At 43.5% G+C, this 20,040-nt stretch overlaps 2 protein-coding genes across 5 annotated transcripts in view; one reads left to right on the forward strand and one right to left on the reverse strand.

Moving 5' to 3' along the window:
* The first annotated feature begins 12,175 nt into the window (after positions 1-12,175).
* The window catches only part of LOC140913503 (uncharacterized), a 28,840-nt gene continuing 20,975 nt past the window's right edge, over positions 12,176-20,040 (forward strand). For 2 of the 4 annotated variants that reach the window (XM_073350072.1, XM_073350083.1), the window contains exons 1-4: positions 12,261-12,370; positions 15,748-15,804; positions 18,807-18,914; positions 19,088-19,687. In XM_073350072.1, the coding sequence (XP_073206173.1) occupies positions 12,262-12,370; positions 15,748-15,804; positions 18,807-18,914; positions 19,088-19,687 (874 nt within the window). In that variant the 5' untranslated portion in view covers position 12,261. Of the gene's footprint in view, positions 12,371-15,747; positions 15,805-18,806; positions 18,915-19,087; positions 19,688-20,040 lie in introns of all 4 variants that reach the window. The other 2 variants (XM_073350090.1, XM_073350063.1) reach the window with 2 other exon arrangements.
* TUBGCP3 (tubulin gamma complex component 3) overlaps positions 15,864-20,040 on the reverse strand; it is a 152,348-nt gene continuing 148,171 nt past the window's right edge. The window contains exons 18-19 of the mRNA XM_073350050.1: positions 18,516-18,655; positions 15,864-16,821 (exon numbers count right to left, since the gene is read on the reverse strand). Of these exons, the coding sequence (XP_073206151.1) occupies positions 16,753-16,821; positions 18,516-18,655 (209 nt within the window). The 3' untranslated portion in view covers positions 15,864-16,752. The remainder of the gene's footprint in view (positions 16,822-18,515; positions 18,656-20,040) is intronic.

Raw genomic sequence — 20,040 nt, forward strand, 5'->3', positions numbered from 1 at the left:
TCGGGTGGGAGCAGACCGGCGCCCCCACTGGTGCTGGGGGCGGGGGTTGGCAGAGCTGGCAGGATCCCTACCCAGCTTCTCAGAAGCAGCGACATATCCCTCCCTAAGCTCTAGCTCCATGCGCTACCAGCTCCGCAGCTCCCACTGGCCGAGAACTGCAGCCAATGGGAGCTGCAGGGGCACTGCCTGCAGTTGAAGGCAGCACACGGAGCTAGAAGCTGAGGGAGGGACATGTTGCCACTTCTGGGGAGCTCCCACTAGGTAAGCGCCGCCCAGAGCCCGCACTCCCTCCTGAGCCCCAACCCTGAGCCCCCTCCCACACCCAAATTGCTCTTGCTGCTGCTGGGGGAAGGAGTCACAGTATCCCAAGAATGCCCCAGCAGCGTCCAGTGAGACTGGCCTAGGGGCTGCCTGAGATGCTCGGGCAGCACCGGAGCCAGCTGCACCGGCTGCTGCAGAACTCATGGAATCCATGACTTCTGTGACAAACTCACAGCCTTAGTTATAATTATGATAATTGTGGATATTCTTTAAATCTATAGAAATATCCACTCTCTTTTTTGAATCTTGTTAACTTATTGGCCTGAGTGACTTCCTGTGGCAATTTACCTGGATTATGTAAATAAAATAAAGATGTCAAGAAATGGGTATTGAAAAAGGAAGTGTGTTTGGCACTAAAGATTAAAAACAAGTTTCTCACTGCCTTAATTCACTATGAAAATAAATCTACCTGGGGATCTTCACACACAGCTCTGGACTTCAGTGGCAATGTGGTGCTTGGTGGCAGAGATGCTCAAAGGTATCTTTCGGATTTGAAATTCTTTCCTTCACACCTGTAAATTCATCACATTGCTCCGAAAGCTGCTTGAAGGCTTCAGAACAAACAGGAAATAAAATGTTTACAACCCTACCACTAACAAAATACACAAATACATTTTGAATTTATTTAAATTTTATTGCAAAAATACATCAACAATGTTTTACAATTAAAAGGAAAATACTAGTAATACACTGTCTTGAGAATGAAATTCATCTGGGTACAAAGGACCTGTGCAAGGCACTCTACACCAGTAAAGAGCAGCATTTACCCTCTGTGGGCTGGGCAGAAGTGGAACCGCCATAAAGGGAGCTGTGTACACACCAAGCATCCCACAGAATGGAAAAATTCCATTTCTTGTATTTCTAATGATTTTTAAGCCACTTTGTTATTGATGGGTTATCTTTTATGAACCAAAGTATTATAATGTATTCCTTTGCTGGTACTGTCAGTAATTTAAGACTAAGTATCTCTTTGTTTAAAATATAGTGGTAATAACTCCCAAGATCATAATAGGGTGTGTGGGGTGGGGGGGAAACAGCATACATCATAGACTCATAAACTCTCAGGTCAGAAGGGACCATCATGATCATCTAGTCTGACCTCCTGCACACTGCAGGTCACAGAACCTTGCCTACCCACTTCTGTAATAGACCCCTAACCTCTGGTTGAGTTACTGAAGTCCTCAGATCATGATTTAAAGACTGAAAGTTCCAGAGAATCCACCATTTACACTAGTTTAAACCTGCAAGTCCCCACGCTGCAGATCAGTGGTCCCCAAATCATGGGGCATGCCTCCCTAGGAGGACACGGAGGAACATCCGGAGAGGCACGCAGTGGGGCCCAGGCCAGCCCCCACGGGGGGCAGGGGGCGAGCACCATCCAGCTCCAATCTGCCCCCAGGCCAGCGCCGCCTCTAGTCCCAGTTCTGTCCCCAGCTCTGCCGTCAGCCCAAGGAAGCTGTGGCTGTGTAGTAATGGAGTGGGGGGCACAGACAAAGTCCATTACTGGTAAGAGGGGGCGTGATGGGAAAAGTTTGGATCCCACGGCTGCAGAAGGTGGTGAAAACCCCCCAGGGTCTCTGCCAATCTGACCTGGGGGGAAAATTCCTTCATGACCCCAAATATGGCAATGAGTTAGACCCTAGGCATGTAGGCAAGACTTGGGAAACAATTCTCTGTAGTAACTCATATCCCTACCCATCTAATGTCCCATCACCAGCTGTTGGAGGTATCTGCAGCTAACAGATGCCACTGTAGGCAGTTCCATCATGTCATCCCCTCCATAAACTTATCGAGTCTTGAAGCCAGTTAGATTTATTGCCTCCACTGCTCCCCTTGGAAGGCTGTTTCAGAACTTCACCTCTCTGATGATTAGAAACCTTTGTCTAATTTCAAGCCTAAACTTGTTGATGGCCAGGTTATATCCATTTGTTCTTGTGTCCTCATTAGCATTTAACTTAATAACTCCTCTTTCTCCCTGGTATTTAGCCCTCTGATGTATTTATAGAGAGCAATCATATCTCCCCTCAGCCTTCTTTTGGTTAGGCCAGTGGTTCTCAACTCGTGGCCTGCAGGCCGCATGCAGCCCAATTAATACTCAGCTGTGGCCCAGCTGTGTGCTAAAGGCTACCCAGTTCCAGCTGCCCTGCCACCTGGTGCGGCAGGATCCAGGGTCCTGGCTGCACAGCACAGCAGGATCTGGGGTCAGGGTTGGGGTTGCTCAGCCCTGCGTGGCAGGGTCTGGGGTCGGGGTTGCCTGGCCCCGCACCCAGGGCTCTGCTCCTGGCCCCATTCTGTGGAGGGGTCTCTGGATGGGGGCTGGGGTGTTGGGCATAGGGGTCCATGGGAAGGGTTGAGGGAAGCTCTGCGGTTCTCACTGTGCAGCCCAGGTAGCACATTATGGGCCGCATATGCAGCCCATAATAATAAATAGGTTGAGAACCACTGGGTTAAGCTAAACAAGCCAAGCTCTTTGCGTCTTCTCTCATCAGGTAGGTTTTCCATTCCTCGCATCATAGAATCATAGAATATTAGGGTTGGAAGAGACCTCAGGAGGTCATCTAATCCAATCCCCTGCTCAAAGCAGGACCAACACCCACTAAATGATCCCAGACAGGGCTTTGTCAAGCCAGGCCTTAAAAACCTCTAAAGATGGAGATTCCACCACCTTCCTAGGTAACCCATTCCAGTGCTTCACCACCCTCCTAGTGAAATAGTGTTTCCTAATATCCAACCTAGACCTCCCCCACTGCAACTTGAGACCATTGCTTCTTGTTCTGTCATCTGTCACCACTGAGAACAGCCTAGCTCCATCCTCTTTGGAACCCCCCTTCAGGTAGTTGAAGGCTGCTATCAAATCTCCCCTCACTTTTCTGTTCTGTAGATTAAATAACCCCAGTTCCCTCAACCTCTCCTCGTAAATCATTTGCTCCAGCCCCCTAATCATCTTTGTTGCCCTCCGCTGGACTCTCTCCAATTTGTCCACATCCCTTCTGTAGTGGGGGGACCAAAACTGAACGCAATACTCCAGGTGTGGCCTCACCTGCCAGCTTTCTATCAACCTGATCATCCATTCATCCAATCCATACTTTTTTAACTTGCTGGCAAGAATACTCTGGGAGACGATATCAACAGCTTTGCTAAAGTCAAGGTATATCACATCCACCACTTTCCCCATATGCACAGTGACAGTTATCTCACCATAGAAGGCAATCAGGTTGGTCAGGCATGGCTTGCCCTTGGTGAATTTATGTTAACTGTTCCTGATCACCTTCCTCTCCTCCAAGTGCTTCAAAATGGATTCCTTGAGGACCTGCTCTGAGGCTGACCAGTCTGTAGTTCCCCGGGTTCTCTTTATTCCCTTTTAAAAATATGGGCACTATATTTGCCTTTTTCCAATCATCCGGGACCTCCCGCGATCACCATGAATTTTCAATGATAATGGCCAATGGCTCTGCAATCACATCAGCCAATTCCCTCAGTACTCTCGGATGCATTGCATCCTACCCCATGGACTTGTGCATGTCCAGCTTTTCTAAATAGCCCTTAATGTGTTCTTTCACCACTGAGAGCTGCTCACCTCCTCCCCATATTGTGTTGCCCAGTGCAGCAGTCTGGGAGCTGACCTTGTCTGTGAAGACCAAGGCAAAAAAAGCACTGAGTACTTCAGCTTCAGCATCATCTCTGCACCTGTTCCAGTTTGAAATGATCTGTCTTAGCCATGACAGACCAAAACTATACACAGTACTGCAGATGAGGTCTCACCAGTGCCTTGTATAACAGTACTAACACTTTCCTGTCTCTACTGAAAATACCTCGCCTGATACATCTTAGGACTGCGTTAGCCTTTTTCATGGCCACATCACATTGGCAGCTCAGTCATCCTGTGATCAACCAATACACCTTAGTCTGTCTCCTCTTCTGTCACTTCCAACTGATAAGTCCCCAGTTTATAGGAAAAAATCTTGTTGTTAGTCCCTAAGTGCATGACCTTGCAGTTTGCACTATTACATTTCATCCCATTTCTATTACTCCAGTTCTCAAGGTTCTCCAGCTCTTCTTGTATAATATTCCGGTCCTCTTCAGATTGGAACTACTTTCCAACTTTGTGTCATCTGCGAAATTTATTAGCACACTTTTTGTGCCAAGGGCATGAATGAAAATTTTAAATAACATTGGTCACAAGACCGATCCCTGAGGAACTCCGTTAACAAGCTCCAGCCAGCCTGACAGTTCACCTTTCTGTATGACCCAGTTGTAATCTCCCCTTTAACCAGTTTCTTATCCGCCTTTCAATTCTCATATTAATCCCCATCTTCTCCAATTTAACTAATAATTTCCCATGTGGAACTGTATCAAATGCCTTATTGAAGTCTAGGTAGATTAGATCTACTCATTATGTCTAAAAAGATCAGTTATCGTCTCAAAGAAGGAGACTAGGTTGATCTGGCATGATCTACCTTTTGTAAAACCATATTGTATTTTATCTCAATTACCATTGACCTCTATGTCCTTAATTACTTTCTCTTTCAAAATTTGTTCCACGACCTTGCATACAATTGAGGTCAAACTAACAGACCTGCAGTTGCCTGGATCACTTTTCTCCCTTTTTTAAAAATAGGTTCTATATTAGCAATTCTCCAGTCACAGCGTATGACCCGAGTTTACAGATTCATTAAAAATCCTTGCTATTGGGCTTCCAATCTCATGTGCCAGTTCCTTTAATATTCTTGGATGGAGATTATCTGGGGCCCCCAATTTAGTTCCATTAAGCTGTTTGGCTTCCACGTTGGCTGCAGTAATTTCTACTTCCATATCCTCATACCCATTAGCTACCCAGCCTCTAACCCTAAGTTTCTCACTACCCTTATTAAAAAATGAGGCAAAATATTCGTTTAGGTGTTGGGTCATACCTAATTATCTTTAATCTCCTTAGTGCTTAGAGATCCCACTCTTCCTTTCTTCAGGTACACAAATTCAGAACAAAGAGGTCCCATGTGTTTGTGTCATCTAATTCCCTCCAGCTACTAGATTATTAGTATTTATTATTTGCGTTATTGTAGTACCTAAGAACCTTAGTTATGGACCAGGGCTCCATTTTGCTATGCACTGCTTGGGTTGAATTTATTAATAATCAATTACATATAAAGAAAGTATGGGACTAATGTTCACTTAAAAGCTCACTAGGAAATTAGTAGTAATAATGTTAGAAAGTATAACTGTTCAGATACCCTGTCAAGGCTGATTCCCCACTCTGGCACCTCGAGTGCGGAAGGTGGGGGCCCACAAGGATTCTAAAAATTAATACTGGCCACTCCAAGCTTGTATTAAACTCCCAAGGTTACAGCTTCTCTCTGACCTTGCATGGGTAGATGCTACCACCATGCAAAAGCAGAACCCCTTTGAGAACCCAGGAAGGTGCACTTGGAAATTCCTTCCTGTGGGGTCCCCTCAAGCCCTTTCACCCCCAGCCCCCAACCCCTCCAGGGACGAGCTGAGAAAGAAAAAATCAGCTGTTGCCTCCAGCTAATTACACAACATGTGCACAAACCTCTTAAGACACAAAAATACAATTCTGTTCTTAAAAAAGGTAAATTATATTAATAAAAGAAAGAAAGAAAATACATCTGGGAATTTAGGCATTTGCTAGATTTAAAAAACAACCAACTACAAGGATTAAGCATCAAGAATAGCTTTCGTGAGGTCTAGCTTAAAGGTTACAAGCAAAACAAAAGCATCTGGGGTTAGCAGAGAGGAGTCCACAAGCCGTAAAGAAATAGAAAGAGATAAACCTAATCGCATCTTCCTAGACATTTCCTGATCTACTTACATATCTGGGATTTCAAATGAGTAGTTTCTAGGTATGATACTGATGATTTTTCATACCTGGTCCCAAGCTTCTTACAGCATAGTTGCTGCCCTATTCCCTCTTCCTGGGAGAACCACAACAGACAGACAAAAGGGGAGTCTTTTTTAAAAAGTTCTAGCCTTCCCATTGGCTCTTTTGGCCAGGTGCCCACTCCCTTCCTTTTACCTATGCACAGCAGTGAGACTTTTTAACCCTTTACAGGTAGAACAATTAGAGAACAGCTACTAAGAGGGATTTTATAGCTACTGGCTGGCTGGGTGTCCATAAAAGGGAGCTACTCTCCTCCCCTTCATTTATCACATACCCTCAATAATTGTTCAGTAATTCAAATTTCCATTGTGTATACTGTATAACTAGGGCTTCTGATTTTAGGTTTTAACTGATAAACACTGATACAAAAAATGAAATTGGTATTTATGCAATAAACACTGGAAAAAAATCAGAAATGGTCACTTGCCTCTACGGACTTGTCCACACGGAGCAGTAATGTGGACTACAGGGGTGTGATTTCTAAAGCGCACTCACATATTGCACATTAATTGGTGCATGTAGACCCTACTGGTGAGCCCTAAAGGTTCCCTAATTCACTTTAACATAGTGCTGTTCAAAACAGTACTGTTAACGTGCACTAGGGAACTGTACAAAGAGAAAAGGAGTACTTGTGGCAGCTTAGAGACTAACAAATTTATTTGAGCATAAGCTTTCGTGAGCTACAGCTCACTTCATCGGATGCATTCAGTGAAAAATACAATGGGGAGATTTATATACATAGAAAACATGAAACAATGGGTGTTATCATACACACTGTAACAAGAGTGATCACTTAAGGTGAGCTATTACCAGCAGGAGGGGGGGGGACCTTTTGTACTCATAATCAAGGTGGGCCATTTCCAGCAATTGACAAGAACGTCTGAGGAACAGTGGCTGGTGGGGGGCGGAATAAACAAGGGGAAATAGTTTTACTTTGTGTAATGACCCATCCACTCTCAGTCTCTATTCAAGCCTAAGTTAATTGTATCCAATTTGCAAATTAATTCCAATTCAGCAGTCTCTCGTTGGAGTCTGTTTTTGAAGTTTTTTTGTTGAAGAATTGCAACTTTTAGGTCTGTAATCGAGTGACCAAAGAGATTGAAGTGTTCTCCAATTGGTTTTTGAATGTTATAATTCTTGATGTCTGATTTGTGTCCATTTATTCTTTTACGTAGAGACTGTCCAGTTTGACCAATGTACATAGCAGAGGGGCATTGCTGGCACATGATGGCATATATCACATTGGTAGATGTGCAGGTGAACGAGCCTCTGACAGTGTGGCTGATGTGATTAGGCCCTATGATAGTGTCCCCTGAATAGATATGTGGACACAGTTGGCAATGGGCTTTGTTGCAAGGATAGGTTCCTGGGTTAGTGGTTCTGTTGTGTGGTGTGTGGTTGCTGGTGAGTATTTGCTTCAGGCTGGGGAAGCTGTCTGTAAGCAAGGACTGGCCTGTCTCCCAAGATCTGTGAGAGTGATGGGTCGTCCTTCAGGATAGGTTGTAGATCCTTGATGATGCGTTGGAGAGGTTTTACTTGGGGGCTTAAGGTGATGGCTAGTAGTGTTATTTTCTTTGTTGGGCCTGTCCTGTAGTAGGTGACTTCGGGGTACTCTTCTGGCTCTGTCAATCTTTTTCTTCACTTCAGCAGGTGGGTATTGTATTTGTAAGAATGCTTGATAGAGATCTTGTAGGTGTTTGTCTCTGTCTGAGGGGTTGAAGCAAATGCGGTTGTATCGTAGAGCTTGGCTGTAGACAATGGATCGTGTGGTGTGGTCTCGATGAAAGCTGGAGGCATGTAGGTAAGAATAGCGGTCAGTAGGAGACTGCTGAATTGGAATTAATTTGCAAACTGGATACAATGTCTAGACTGAACAAGAGGGTATGGAAAAACAACAAACTGACAGAACACACAAAGATCTGTGTCAGGTTTCAGAGTAACAGCCGTGTTAGTCTGTATTTGCAAAAAGAAAAGGAGGACTTGTGGCACCTTAGAGACTAACAAATTTATTTGAGCATAAGCTTTCGTGAGCTACAGCTCACTTCATCTTTTTTTAAAGATCTGTGTGTATCATGCATGTGTTATTAGCACACTTTTATATGGGAGCAAGACATGGACCTTATACTCTCATCAGGAAAAGAGGCTCAACAGCTTTCATATGCATTGCCTTTGTCGAATCTTTGGAATCTTCTGGAGGGAGAGAGAGAGTCACCAACATTCAGGTGCTCAAACAGGCCGGCATACCCAGCATGCACACTCCCCAGACAAAGATGCCTCTGTTGGCTTGGGCATGTGTGCTGAATGAATGATGGGTGCATCCCAAAGGACATTCTCTACGGCGAATTGGCATCTGGAAAAAGACCCAAAGAATTCCCCAAATTGCATTTCAAGGATGTGTGCAAGTGAGACCTCAAAGAAATAGACATGGATGTGGACAAATGGGAAGATCACACTCAAGACCGCAGCCTTTGGAAACAAAAGTTTAATAAAGGTCTCCAGAGTTACGAGAGAAAGCAGTCCAGATTCGCAGAAGAGAAAAGAGCTCACAGAAGGCAGAGCCCAAAGGGTCAAAACATCACCTTTAAATATGACAGATGAGGCAGAGATTGGATTGTCTCTCTCAAGTGGGTCTCTTCAGCCACCCTCTTGGCTGCCATAAAACCAACTGAGTAAATTCTTTACCTCTCAGGGAGGCATACCCATGGTCTCTTGAGACTGAAGGATGCCTACTACTATGATCTGAATCTATGCAGTGTGGTGGTGAGAAATATCTGAGATCAAGGCCAACAAACACTTTAAGTGAACTGCTTGACATTAATAAAGATGGGAGGAGAAAATCCCCACATTTTTCTTTCTGCCCTGAGCAATTTAAACTTAATTCTATTCCTTCTAATGTCCTCTTCCTTCCATCCTCTTTCCTCTCCACAAAAAACGAAGAAAAACAACATTACGCATTCTATTTAATAATGTAAAAAACATGTATCGACCAGAGTCTGCCTTACTCATGCTAACTAGCACTTTCCTCCACAAGTATGAGAATATAAAGGAAACATGAGAAGAAAGCCAAAAAAGTAGTAAAACATTCATTCTAACAATGTTTTTTTCCCTGCTGAAGACAAAGGAAGAACTTGAGCACCAATTCATCTCATATAATGTCTTCAAACTGTACGAGGAACATGTGAGGAAAACACTTACAAAATAAGGCCCCAATTCTGCAGACTGCTCCATGAGCCACATTGACTTTGTTGGATCATATTAAAGAAGTTCTGTATTAAAATCACAAATGAGTTTGATTCCCCACAGTTTAAATTCCAGGGTATTACTAATTAAGAGGTCTCTTGGTTTTTGGTACTGTTTCTCTCCCTCTATGTGTGAAACTTGCAAGCTGCTAATTGCGTTAGTACATTCTAAGACAGAGCCTGTTCTCAAAGCAATTCACACAGAGAGAGACTCAAAGCAATACTCTGTAACAACAGAAACAGCACCCAGAGACTCCCCGCCCCTTTGTTGTATTAACAATTTTGATTAAAATAGAGATAGAGGATGTATGTGGATGGATGCTTGGTGTGGATAATAACTGAATGATCAGGGAGGTACCAGCCTAAGAATCCAGTGTCCATCGGCTGAAGAAGGCGTCAAGTGGAAATAACCAGAGGACCTCCCGGAGGGCAGACTGGAATCCACCCAACAGCCTCAAGAATGGGAGAACCAAAGAACAAAATAGCATCTAGCAGCACACAGCCGTCAGAAATGTGCTATCTGCTGATTGATTCAGCAACAGCATGATGAAGCAATTCCCACAGACTGGCTTAGGAATAAATTCCTATAAAAATAGACTCTAGAAAGTGAGAACTTTGGAGGTCTGATTCTGCAAACCAACTTCCAGAAGCATCAGATGAGCACCTGACAAGGCCCTGCTCCCTCCTCATGTCCAGGCCACCTGGCCAGTGGCTTGGCATGAGCAACTCTAAGGCTGGTAACTATGATAACAACCTTGCAGAACCTGTGTGTGTGTGTGTTTGTGTGAATGAATGTGTGAATAAATATGAGATTGAATGGAATGTTATAACTATAACTAACTGCTTACTATGATTCTTTCTGTATTTACAGTAAATGTGGTATTTTGCCTTTTTCCCTTTAATAAGATCCTGATGGTTTTTAATTTATTGGTATAACAACTTCAGCTGCAGTTTGCAGTATCATGCCCTCAGGCTTGGATCCTCAAAGATATTTAGGCCCCTCAATGGAAGTTATGAGCCTAAATATCTTTGAGGATGTGGGCCTAAATCCCAAAGTAAGTTACACAGGCCATCCTATCCCTTCCTTCTTTTCCATTCACTCCTTATCTTCTCCTTTTCCCATCCACTTTTATTTTTTCCTGTTCTTTATCCTGTCTTTTCATGTATCTATTGTACACTGTATGAGCAGTTGACAATTTTTTTTAAACTACTCTGGACTAAACCCTCATGGACTTCAAAGCAAGCAATGCTGGGCCCTGTTTGCACAGGACCTACTCCAAAGTAATGTTTAATGTTCTTGTGCTCCTGTTTGTTCTGCAGAAGGTAACTAGAAAACAGTATTGCCAGAACTGTGCACATGCCTAGTGTCAACATAATCACTGATTAAATTTGTGCACAAAATAGGGAAGAAAACAATGGAATCAGGTTGGCTTCTCTTCCATTAAAAACAAAGGAAAAAGTTCTGAGAGTGCCAAGTGGATCTGGACAAGATCACTAAGATCAAGGTCAAATTCATCTTGGGTGTAACTGCAGAATGTAGTTCAGGACAGCTAGGATGAAATTGGACCATTTTATTTAAAAGCTTTTAACAACAGTAAAAAGTTCCATACTTCCAGTGCCCATTTACGATCATTTCATTTTGTAATAAGCAACAAAAAAACAATTATTTAGTGCTGATGCAATACATTAATTATGCGTTTGAATGCAAATACATATTGTATGCCCATCAAGCGTACTCACTTATTCAAACAACTACTACAGTAGTAGACTGAAATACTATACCTAGAAGGTGTTTGTTTAATTTAATGTCAGACTAAACTAAGGAAACTGAAAAGCTTAGTGGCACAGTCAGAGCTTTTGAAGGGATATTGTTTACAGGCATCTTCCTATTTGCATTGTGAGAAGATAAGGGTCCAGTCTGATCTAATCTGCTGACACTGTACAAATGCACAGGACAATGTGGTCCATATCCCAAAGAGGTTTACAATCTAATCTGTAGTATACTGATAATAAATCGTCCTTTTTTACCCCACCACCTTTAGGCACTTGGCAAACCTGGCCCTTCTTCTTAGATTTGACAGGGCATTTATAATACTGAAATACTTCTGAGCTTTCTTTAAGATCAGGCTTGACAAAGCCCTGGCTGGGATGATTTAACTGGGAATTGGTCCTGCTTCGAGCAGGGGGTTGGACTAGATGACCTTCTGGGGTCCCTTCCAACCCTGATAGTCTATCATTCTTTCTTATTTGTACCTCAGCGATGCCCAGAGACGCCAGGGGCTGATTCATTGTGGCAGAACCGCCCAAGCGAGTTTAGTTTTTCTGGGACGCGCCAGCACAGAGGAGCGCGGGGGGCTGCAGCCCCCAGCCTGTGGCGGGGGAAAGGGAAGGCGAGGGCCCCACGCAGCTCCACCGACTGGGCACGGCGCCCTCGGACGCTTTCAACCGTCTTCTGTTTCACAGCCCCGTCCATCGCTTGTCGGGGAGGCGCCTTTCCAATCCACCCCCAGCCCTGGACTAAGGGAAGGCTCTGCCCGGCCCCACACCCCGAGCCCCGCAGTCAGCCTCGCCGCTCTCCCAGACCCGCGGGGCACCAGGGCAGAGCTGCCCCCCCCCGCCCCCCCCGCTCCCGGCGCGGGGGTTGGCGGCGGAGCCAGGCAGGGGCTTCCCAGGCGGGCGCCGCACGACCCGGCGCCATTGTCCCGGGCGGGTGAGGTCACAGAGGGCCCCGCGTTCTGTGCCGCGCCGTGTCCTGGACACCGAGCCCCGCCGCGGGGCAGGGAGGTCGGAGGCGCCGCGGTGAGCATGGTGCGGGCCAGAGGGGCTGCGGCTCCCGCCTTCCTCCTCCTCCTCCTCCTCCGCTCCCTGTGCGGGGGCGACACGCAGGCGGGCCCCCGGGGGGAGCCTGGCCCAGGTAGGGAGCCGCCCCTGGCCCCGCGTGGGATCCGCAGCCCCTCGGGGAGCCCACCCTGGGCACCGCAAGACACTGAGCTGCCGCCCCACCAGTGCAGCCTGGGGGGAGGCTGAGCCTGGCTGGGAGCAGCTCCCCCCAGCGGCTGCGCCCTGCAAGGCCCGGCTTTCCACGGCAGCTGCCCCTGGAGGCAGCCTGGCCTGGCACTCAGCGCGCCCCCCGACCACAGGTGCTGATAGGCCCCTTGCCAGGGCTGCGGCTGCGGCTGCTGCTCCTCCGCCCTCAGGGCTTCACCTCCAGCTCAGCACAGGCTGGGGGCAGAGGATGCAGTGGGTTCACTTGATACAAACTGGGCGAGTGGCTAATGGAGTCCCCTCAGGTGGGCAGAGTGTTGAGACTCCCCTCTCATCTTGGGGGATCCTCTCCTTAAAGAGAGAGCAAGGCCGGGCATGGAAGCGTGAAGAAGCAAACTCTGAGTGGGCCTGTATATTGGGCGGGGCAGGGACTGTTTCCTCCAGGGATTTTGTGCAGCCTCCAGCCCAATAAAAAGGTCTGGGTGGTGGCCCCTGGCTTCTAGTGTAATACAGGCATGGCTACACGGCGAGGTGTGATTGCAGTATGTGTAGATACCAGAGTTAGCTTTAATCTAGCTAGCTCAGGTAACAGTAGCAGTGAAGCTTCAGCAGCACAGATGTCAGCACAGGTTAGCTTCCCAGAGTACGTTTCCAGGTGGGTTTGTACAGCCCCTGCTGAGGCAGCTTTGTTGATGTTGGTTCCCTGGGGTAGTTAAATTAATGCTAGCTCAGGTATGTCTACACAGGCTGCAGTCACACATCCTGACCGCAGTGTAGACATACCCACGATAACAACAACAGGCAAGACATTCGTGTTTTGTTTATCCGAGCAGCTCTTTATGGGAGAAACCCTGCCTAAATAGAAACCCTGATCAAACTCTAGTAATATTCCAGGGGTGTTCTACAAGTGTTCACACAGTACACTACTAAAGTAAAATTGTACAGTTTTTGTAGTTCTCTCAAAAAATGTAAAATTTACTTCCCAACAAGATTTTTCCTGCTGTTCTTTTCCACTGATACTTCCAAACTATTCAATGTGATTATTCATTATTTACTCTCTGATACCAGTTTCTTCAAAAAGTTTTATTTGAATAGTCTAGAAGGAAAGAGGAAATCTAGTCCTCTGGAAGTTGTGTGCAATATCAAAAGAGTACAAATATTGGAAATTAAGTGATTTATTACAGTAATTCACTGGCAGTGAATAGTATATTTCAAGTATAAGGTCTGCCAATAAATAATGGCAGCAGGAAAAGTAATAAAGTAACTGCATTCCGTAATGCACTGTTAAATACCATATAGTTATTGTAAAAATATAAATATTTTCCTGCATATGCTTGCTGACTGCTTTGCACAATATCTCTATTATAATTATGGGACAGACACAAAGTGAAAAGAATATTTTTAACAAGGGCTCATATGATGCAGCTGTATCCATTCTTAATCATTCATTAATGTCTCATCAAAAGAGTACTGTACTTTTTGTTTGTTTCATTTACCAAAGGTCAGCATACTTGGAAGCAATTGTCATACACCATTACAGACCTTTTTACATATTTTTCTGGTATTGTTCTAAGCCATCATGTGCGTAAATGAGTCAATTGGTATGCAGATTGTCTATCATTAAAACCATTTCAAAATCAGCTTTGTCACTGGTTTAGAGTTGGAACTTTAGATTCTTGCATATACTTCTTGAATATATTGTGGTGTTCATAATGGGTATGGTAGGTGGTTATGTCAAACTCTTAAGGGCCCAGTATTTTCAGTGGGAGTTTTGCTTGAGTGATATAGCCTTTATAATATAGATGAGATTACCAATGGTACTTTAAACTGCAGTAACCTGTGCCAAAGGTTCATGCTCCCTGAGCTACAGTATCAGAAATAGCAGGGTCAGAATCACTATTAGAAATATCATTAGGTTTGGAGACTCTAGGAGCATAGGAGGAACAATAGCAATGAGCACGACATTCTCAAGTTATCAATTGTCCTTTTATTAAGAATTTCGTTAAGCACATGAACAAAACCACAATTACTGGAGGCATAACGCAGAGATAGAAATAAACCACAAAAGATCTAACATCAAAGATTTTATACTCACATCCCCAAGGGTAGCACCGTAGAGATGAGTATGTCTCAGCAGGTGGTCATTTGCAGAGGATCTCCTTCCTGTTGGATTCTTCCTCCTTTATTCATGTTGGGGAACCCCTTTTCTTTTGCGTTTCAGTCATAACCCCTATGCATATACATGAGGGTTCCAACCCCTTTCCCCTTATCTGGACTTCCACACCCCATTAATGTTGTGGTGCTTCCTTTTCATAGACTATCCTCTTAGCTCTCCTTATCTTCATTAACATTTATATCAACATGTCCCAATGGTAACTTGCTGTCAGGGCAGTTTCCCATGATATTACAATCAGGCATCTTGCGGTAGTGATGGGCACATTGTGACGTATTTTCTTGAACATCACCCATTAGTACATCTTTTACGATAATCTTACAACTTTACTGGTACAGGGTTACCCTTGGGTCTGTAGTCATGTCAGCTTCTTTCGGGCCTAAAGCTTGATATGGCTAAGCTAAAATTTGTCAGCCTGTAGGCCATGCTTTATTTACAGCTTTTCCTTACTTATATACCTAACAAATTTTTACTAATAATATATGCTTATTAATCCTATACTGCTATAATACTATCCTGCATATTCCTACACTTCTACATACAACTTAAAATTGTTCATCACACATTGGTTACATATGAATTAACCACAACAACAGATAACACAATTATATAAGACGTTTAGCTACAGTAAAGCCTGCAGGATTAAATATGCACAACTTTCCTTTTCTGGCCTGATAGCTCTATAAACTTTATGTATGCAAATATCAATGAGTATTTACAGGGAACTGATGAAAGATATTCTGTAACTGTAGTAAAAGGGAGTTATATTGTGTTCTGAGAAATAATGTGGAAAGTAGTTTATTTATGGAGATATCTCATCACTACTGCCTTTGGAATTCTTAGATTGTTTAAATAATAAAGCAATGGAAATGGCCGCTGCCCCTCAGTTTGCCAGAGCTGTTGCTTTTGGCGCAGAGAAGCACCACAGCATTCCCACTGGATTGAGCACCTGCTAGCACAAGGGATTATGGAGCTGTCACATTGGCTTCATTGAAGGAGCCGACCCTTATTACTTGGTGTAATAGATACCATGGCAAGAGTTTTAGTATGACTAGTTATATTTTGGAAATAAAATCTTAATAATATTTATGATTTATATAATAGATTCTTATTGTAAAGTGTTTCATTTTCAGATGCACATGTTCCAGTCCTTTCCAAAAATAAAATTAAATCAATGATTAAGTTACTCAGTAAGTAGCATTTCTTTTATCTTAATTTACAATATTTATTAATTACTGTGTGCATGCAGTCTAGAACGTTAGGTCTTCTGTTATGCTTAAACTATAAATCCATCACAGAAGAGCACTCAGCGAAAGATTTCAACGATGACGTAAAAATGGGTCAAGACAATCCACAAAATAAAATATCCGTAATAGATCGGGCAACAATTTAAAAGTGTTTTTAATAATTCTGCTGCTTCTTGTAATGTCGGGCACATCCACAACATAGATGAAAGGTGTAATTCCGGCTCAGGTATATGTACACCACTAGCCCTGCTCAAGCTAGTGCACTGAAAACAGCTGTGTGGCCACAGCAGCTCAGCTTAGCTGCCCGAGTATATATGTATGATCTCAGCCGTGGCTGTCCTTGCGTGGTGAGCCCGAGCTGCCACCCATGCCACTGCAGTCATACTACTGTTTTCATTGTGCTAGCTCACGTACATGCCTGCCCAAGCTGGAAATCACACCTCTCTGCCACAGAGTAGACAAACCTACTATTCGTGGTTCTTTTATTTCCCTGTTGTTATTTTCCCCTTAGACTTCATCTCTCTTCAGAGACTGCTGTCGTTTACAATCTGAATATGAAACAGGCTCTGAGATTTTTGTACTGAAGAACTAAGTGTTTTAGAAAACCACTTTGGCTTTTCTTTACCCATGCAGAAAGGACAGCAGGGGGATATTTTAGCTCAGAGGCTGTCTAAATAGAGTACGGAATGCATTAATGCTCGTTATAAAGAAGTTGGTGTCCAAATACCAAAAAGGCAAAAGGTCTCAAGACCACTGGGCTCACTACCAAACAGACAGACAGATCACAGCAGTTTCTAAAATTCTCAATTGGAGCTCTTTGCATACCTCCACCCAATATAATTGTATAGATTCAAGGCCTAGCTCAGATGCCCACTTTGGGAAAATGCTTCTTCAGTCCCTCTTCCATTTTCCTATCATCTTCAGACTGAAAGTGTGTGTCATACCAGATGTTAGCTTCATCTGTGGGAGTAATTTTATGAAGGAGAAAACTAAAGTTACTCACTTAATAGCTGGAGTTTGATGAAAATCTTAATGTCACAGATTCACACTGTGCCTCCTTTCACCCTGTCACAGTTCCCAGGTAACAGCACCTCTGACCCCTCCTTGTCTCTTTGAACATTCCAACCTCTCAGGCCACCCTGCCTGGGGTGGAACCACACAGTTCTCTCACTCTCAAGCTGGGCCCTGGATGACAGTTCCCTGGTACTAATCATGGTTGACTCAGCAGGTCTGACTTACTGCCTGCAGTTCTGTTCCCTCTGGAAGCAATGACAATGGTAATTAGAGACCAAACAGCCTTCTTCAAGCAAAGTATTAGTTATTAGAACAAAGGCAGTTCAGAAAAAATACACCTTAAAAACAATAAACCAGCTTATATGCATGCCTGCTTTTTCCTAAGGTTTATCATTCCCTGCATCTGGAAAGGCCCAGCTCCTTCAGACAGTGCTACAGAGCCTGTGCTCTGGTCTACACTACAAACTTATGTCTGTATAACTACGTCAGTCAGGGGTGTGGAAAATCCATTCCCCTGTGCAATGCAGTTATACCGACCAAACCCCTGGCATAGACAGCATTATGCTGACAAGAGGGCTTCTCCTGTCCATATAGCTACTAGAGGCAGAGTACCTACACCAACGGGAGAAGTTCTCCCATCAGCATAGGTAGCGTCTTCACTAAGTGCTACAGCCGTGCAGTGGTGTAAGTGTAGACAAGTCTTGTCAGCATGTCTCCCTGTCAGAGCTCACTGACAACTGGCTCTCCTCCTTCTCCTGAAAAGTGCTTTTTAGCTGTTTACCGTCTAGTACCTAGCCTGGGGCTGGAAGTATACCATTGTCTTGTAATTGGCACCCTAAACCGGTTGTTCTCAACCAGGGGTACGCAGAGGTCTTCCAGGTGGTACATCAACACATCTAGATCAGTGTTACTCAACCTTGGGGTTGTGATTCCGGGGGGAAGGTCATGGGATGGGTTTAGGGGGGTTGCAAGTGCAGTGCCAGAGTTGGGGAGTGGCAAGCAGGGCAATTGACTGGGGCCCCATGCCACGGGGGGCCCCACAAAACTAAGTTACTGCTTCAGGCCTGGGCAGCAGGGTTGGGCTTTAGCCCTGGGTGGCGGGGCTCAGGCTTCAGCCCTGGGTGGCGGGGCTCAGGCTTCAGTAGTCTGGAAAGGTTGAGAACTCACAGCCCTAAATGTTTGGTCAGAGGTTGCTTATCCAGGAAGCCATTGTGTTCTCTTCCTGTTTTTACCTCCCACAGCCCCTATTACACTAGATGAATACATTTATACAGGAAAAAATTGTTACATCTCAGTATTTCCAGACTAATGCACAGCAACTCTGACAGTATTCATAAGATTATTACACATCAGCTCTACTTCTGTCATATATCCCAATTTGGAGTCTCCCTATTATGACTGGTTGATAGGAACTACAAGGGATTGAGCTGTAGTAACTCGTTTACAGACACAGTCTCAATGTGATTATACATCTGGGGTGTGCTTATTCTGTGTGTATGGTGCACAGCTCCAAGAGTTCAGTTCTGTAGAGGCAATAATTGCAGGAAACTAGTACCCGGTTAATGAGATACATTAGTTTTTCACCTCAATTTACATTTCATTTTGTAAGGTTACTCTTGACGTAAGGATTTTATACTCACGTTCTCGGTTTCTTTAAAGTCCTTGATAATCCACACCTTCCTCTCATGTACATTGTTTCTCTTATTAAATCCTTTTATATAAAAGTTTTGGGGTTGTTTATTTTTCTTCTCTCCTTCTGGATTAGAGATATATTTCATTGCTAAAAATTAGAAGAAATATTTTATGGTCAGTAATTCTCATTTACAATTTACTGTAGTATTTGACACTTTCAAAACAGTTTAAAATACTGTAAATATTTTCTCTCTTTCTTTCGCCTTTTCACAAGTAGTCATTCACCTATTTTATTTTAGATCATCGGATCCAAGTTCTGCACCAGAAGCATATGATGCATGAACATAAACTTTCAGAAAAACAAGATGAAGTGTTAAGCACACCTGTGAATATGACAGACATAAAAGGCAAGTATTCCCAGTTTTTAAATTTCTTATCTATCCTCTTCCGATAAAATTCATCCCTGTGCAGAGGGCCAGCACAAAGTCTGTGCATTACTTCAACTTTGGCACCAGCCTTGTGCTAGCCATCTGAATTTCATACATACAGAATTATGATTTTAATATGTACAATTATATAGTTTCAGGGCCATCTGTAAAAACACAGTTATTACCAAATGGAGTGCAGATTGATGTGCAAGAGATGCTATCTTCTAACAGCGTGACAACAGAAGCAGCTCAGGTATCTAACACTTCTTCAATGCTGATTATTAACAAGCTGCAGAAGATTTTCCCAAATATACTTTTGGACACTCGGACAAAATATAAGAAAGTGGATAATGAAAAAAAAGAAGAGGGTAAAAAGAAAAGGATGTTGTTTCCTGATTTGGAGCAAGATAAAAATACTGGTAATAACAAAGACAGATTAACAAGAACTAATATTACTATAAGATTCCATTCCAATGATAATTCAAGCCAAACTCAGATTGATATTTACAATTTAAAAAATTCAAGAGTGAATCCTGAGGTGCATATTGTCGCCAGCAATATTATTGACCAACAAAATAAAATAAATTCAGTAGTAGTACAAGATGATGTTTTGCAAGTGACCGTAAACAGTTCACTGGATAAGAAAATACAGAATAATAAAAAAGTAAGAGGAAAAAGTCTTGCAAAAATTGAGGCTGGAAATGTGGAAAGAAACTCCACAGGTAGCAACAGGAAAAAACTTCTTATAGCAGGTATGAAATTCTTTTCTCTTTTCAATAAAACATTAATTCCCTATGAAAAGCTATATCTACACTGTTGCAAAGTAAAATGATTTTTACTATTATATTATTTAAAGACAGATTGTAAACTCCTTACTCACACTGGTGAGTAATTACTCAGATGTAGTCTCATTGATTTTAATGGGACTACTCGTGAGTAAATGCTTACTGAATGCAAGTGGTTCTCAGTGTAATATTTAGATTGTAAATTCTTTAGGTCAGGGACTATCTTTTCATTATGTATGTGAAGAGAACTAGCACAAAGGGAGTCCTAAGCCTTGATTGGGTCTTCTAGTTGCTACTGCAATAAAAATATTCAATGCAAA

Source organism: Lepidochelys kempii, chromosome 1 (assembly GCF_965140265.1).
Source record: "Lepidochelys kempii isolate rLepKem1 chromosome 1, rLepKem1.hap2, whole genome shotgun sequence".
In the NCBI taxonomy this organism is placed as follows: domain Eukaryota; kingdom Metazoa; phylum Chordata; order Testudines; family Cheloniidae; genus Lepidochelys; species Lepidochelys kempii.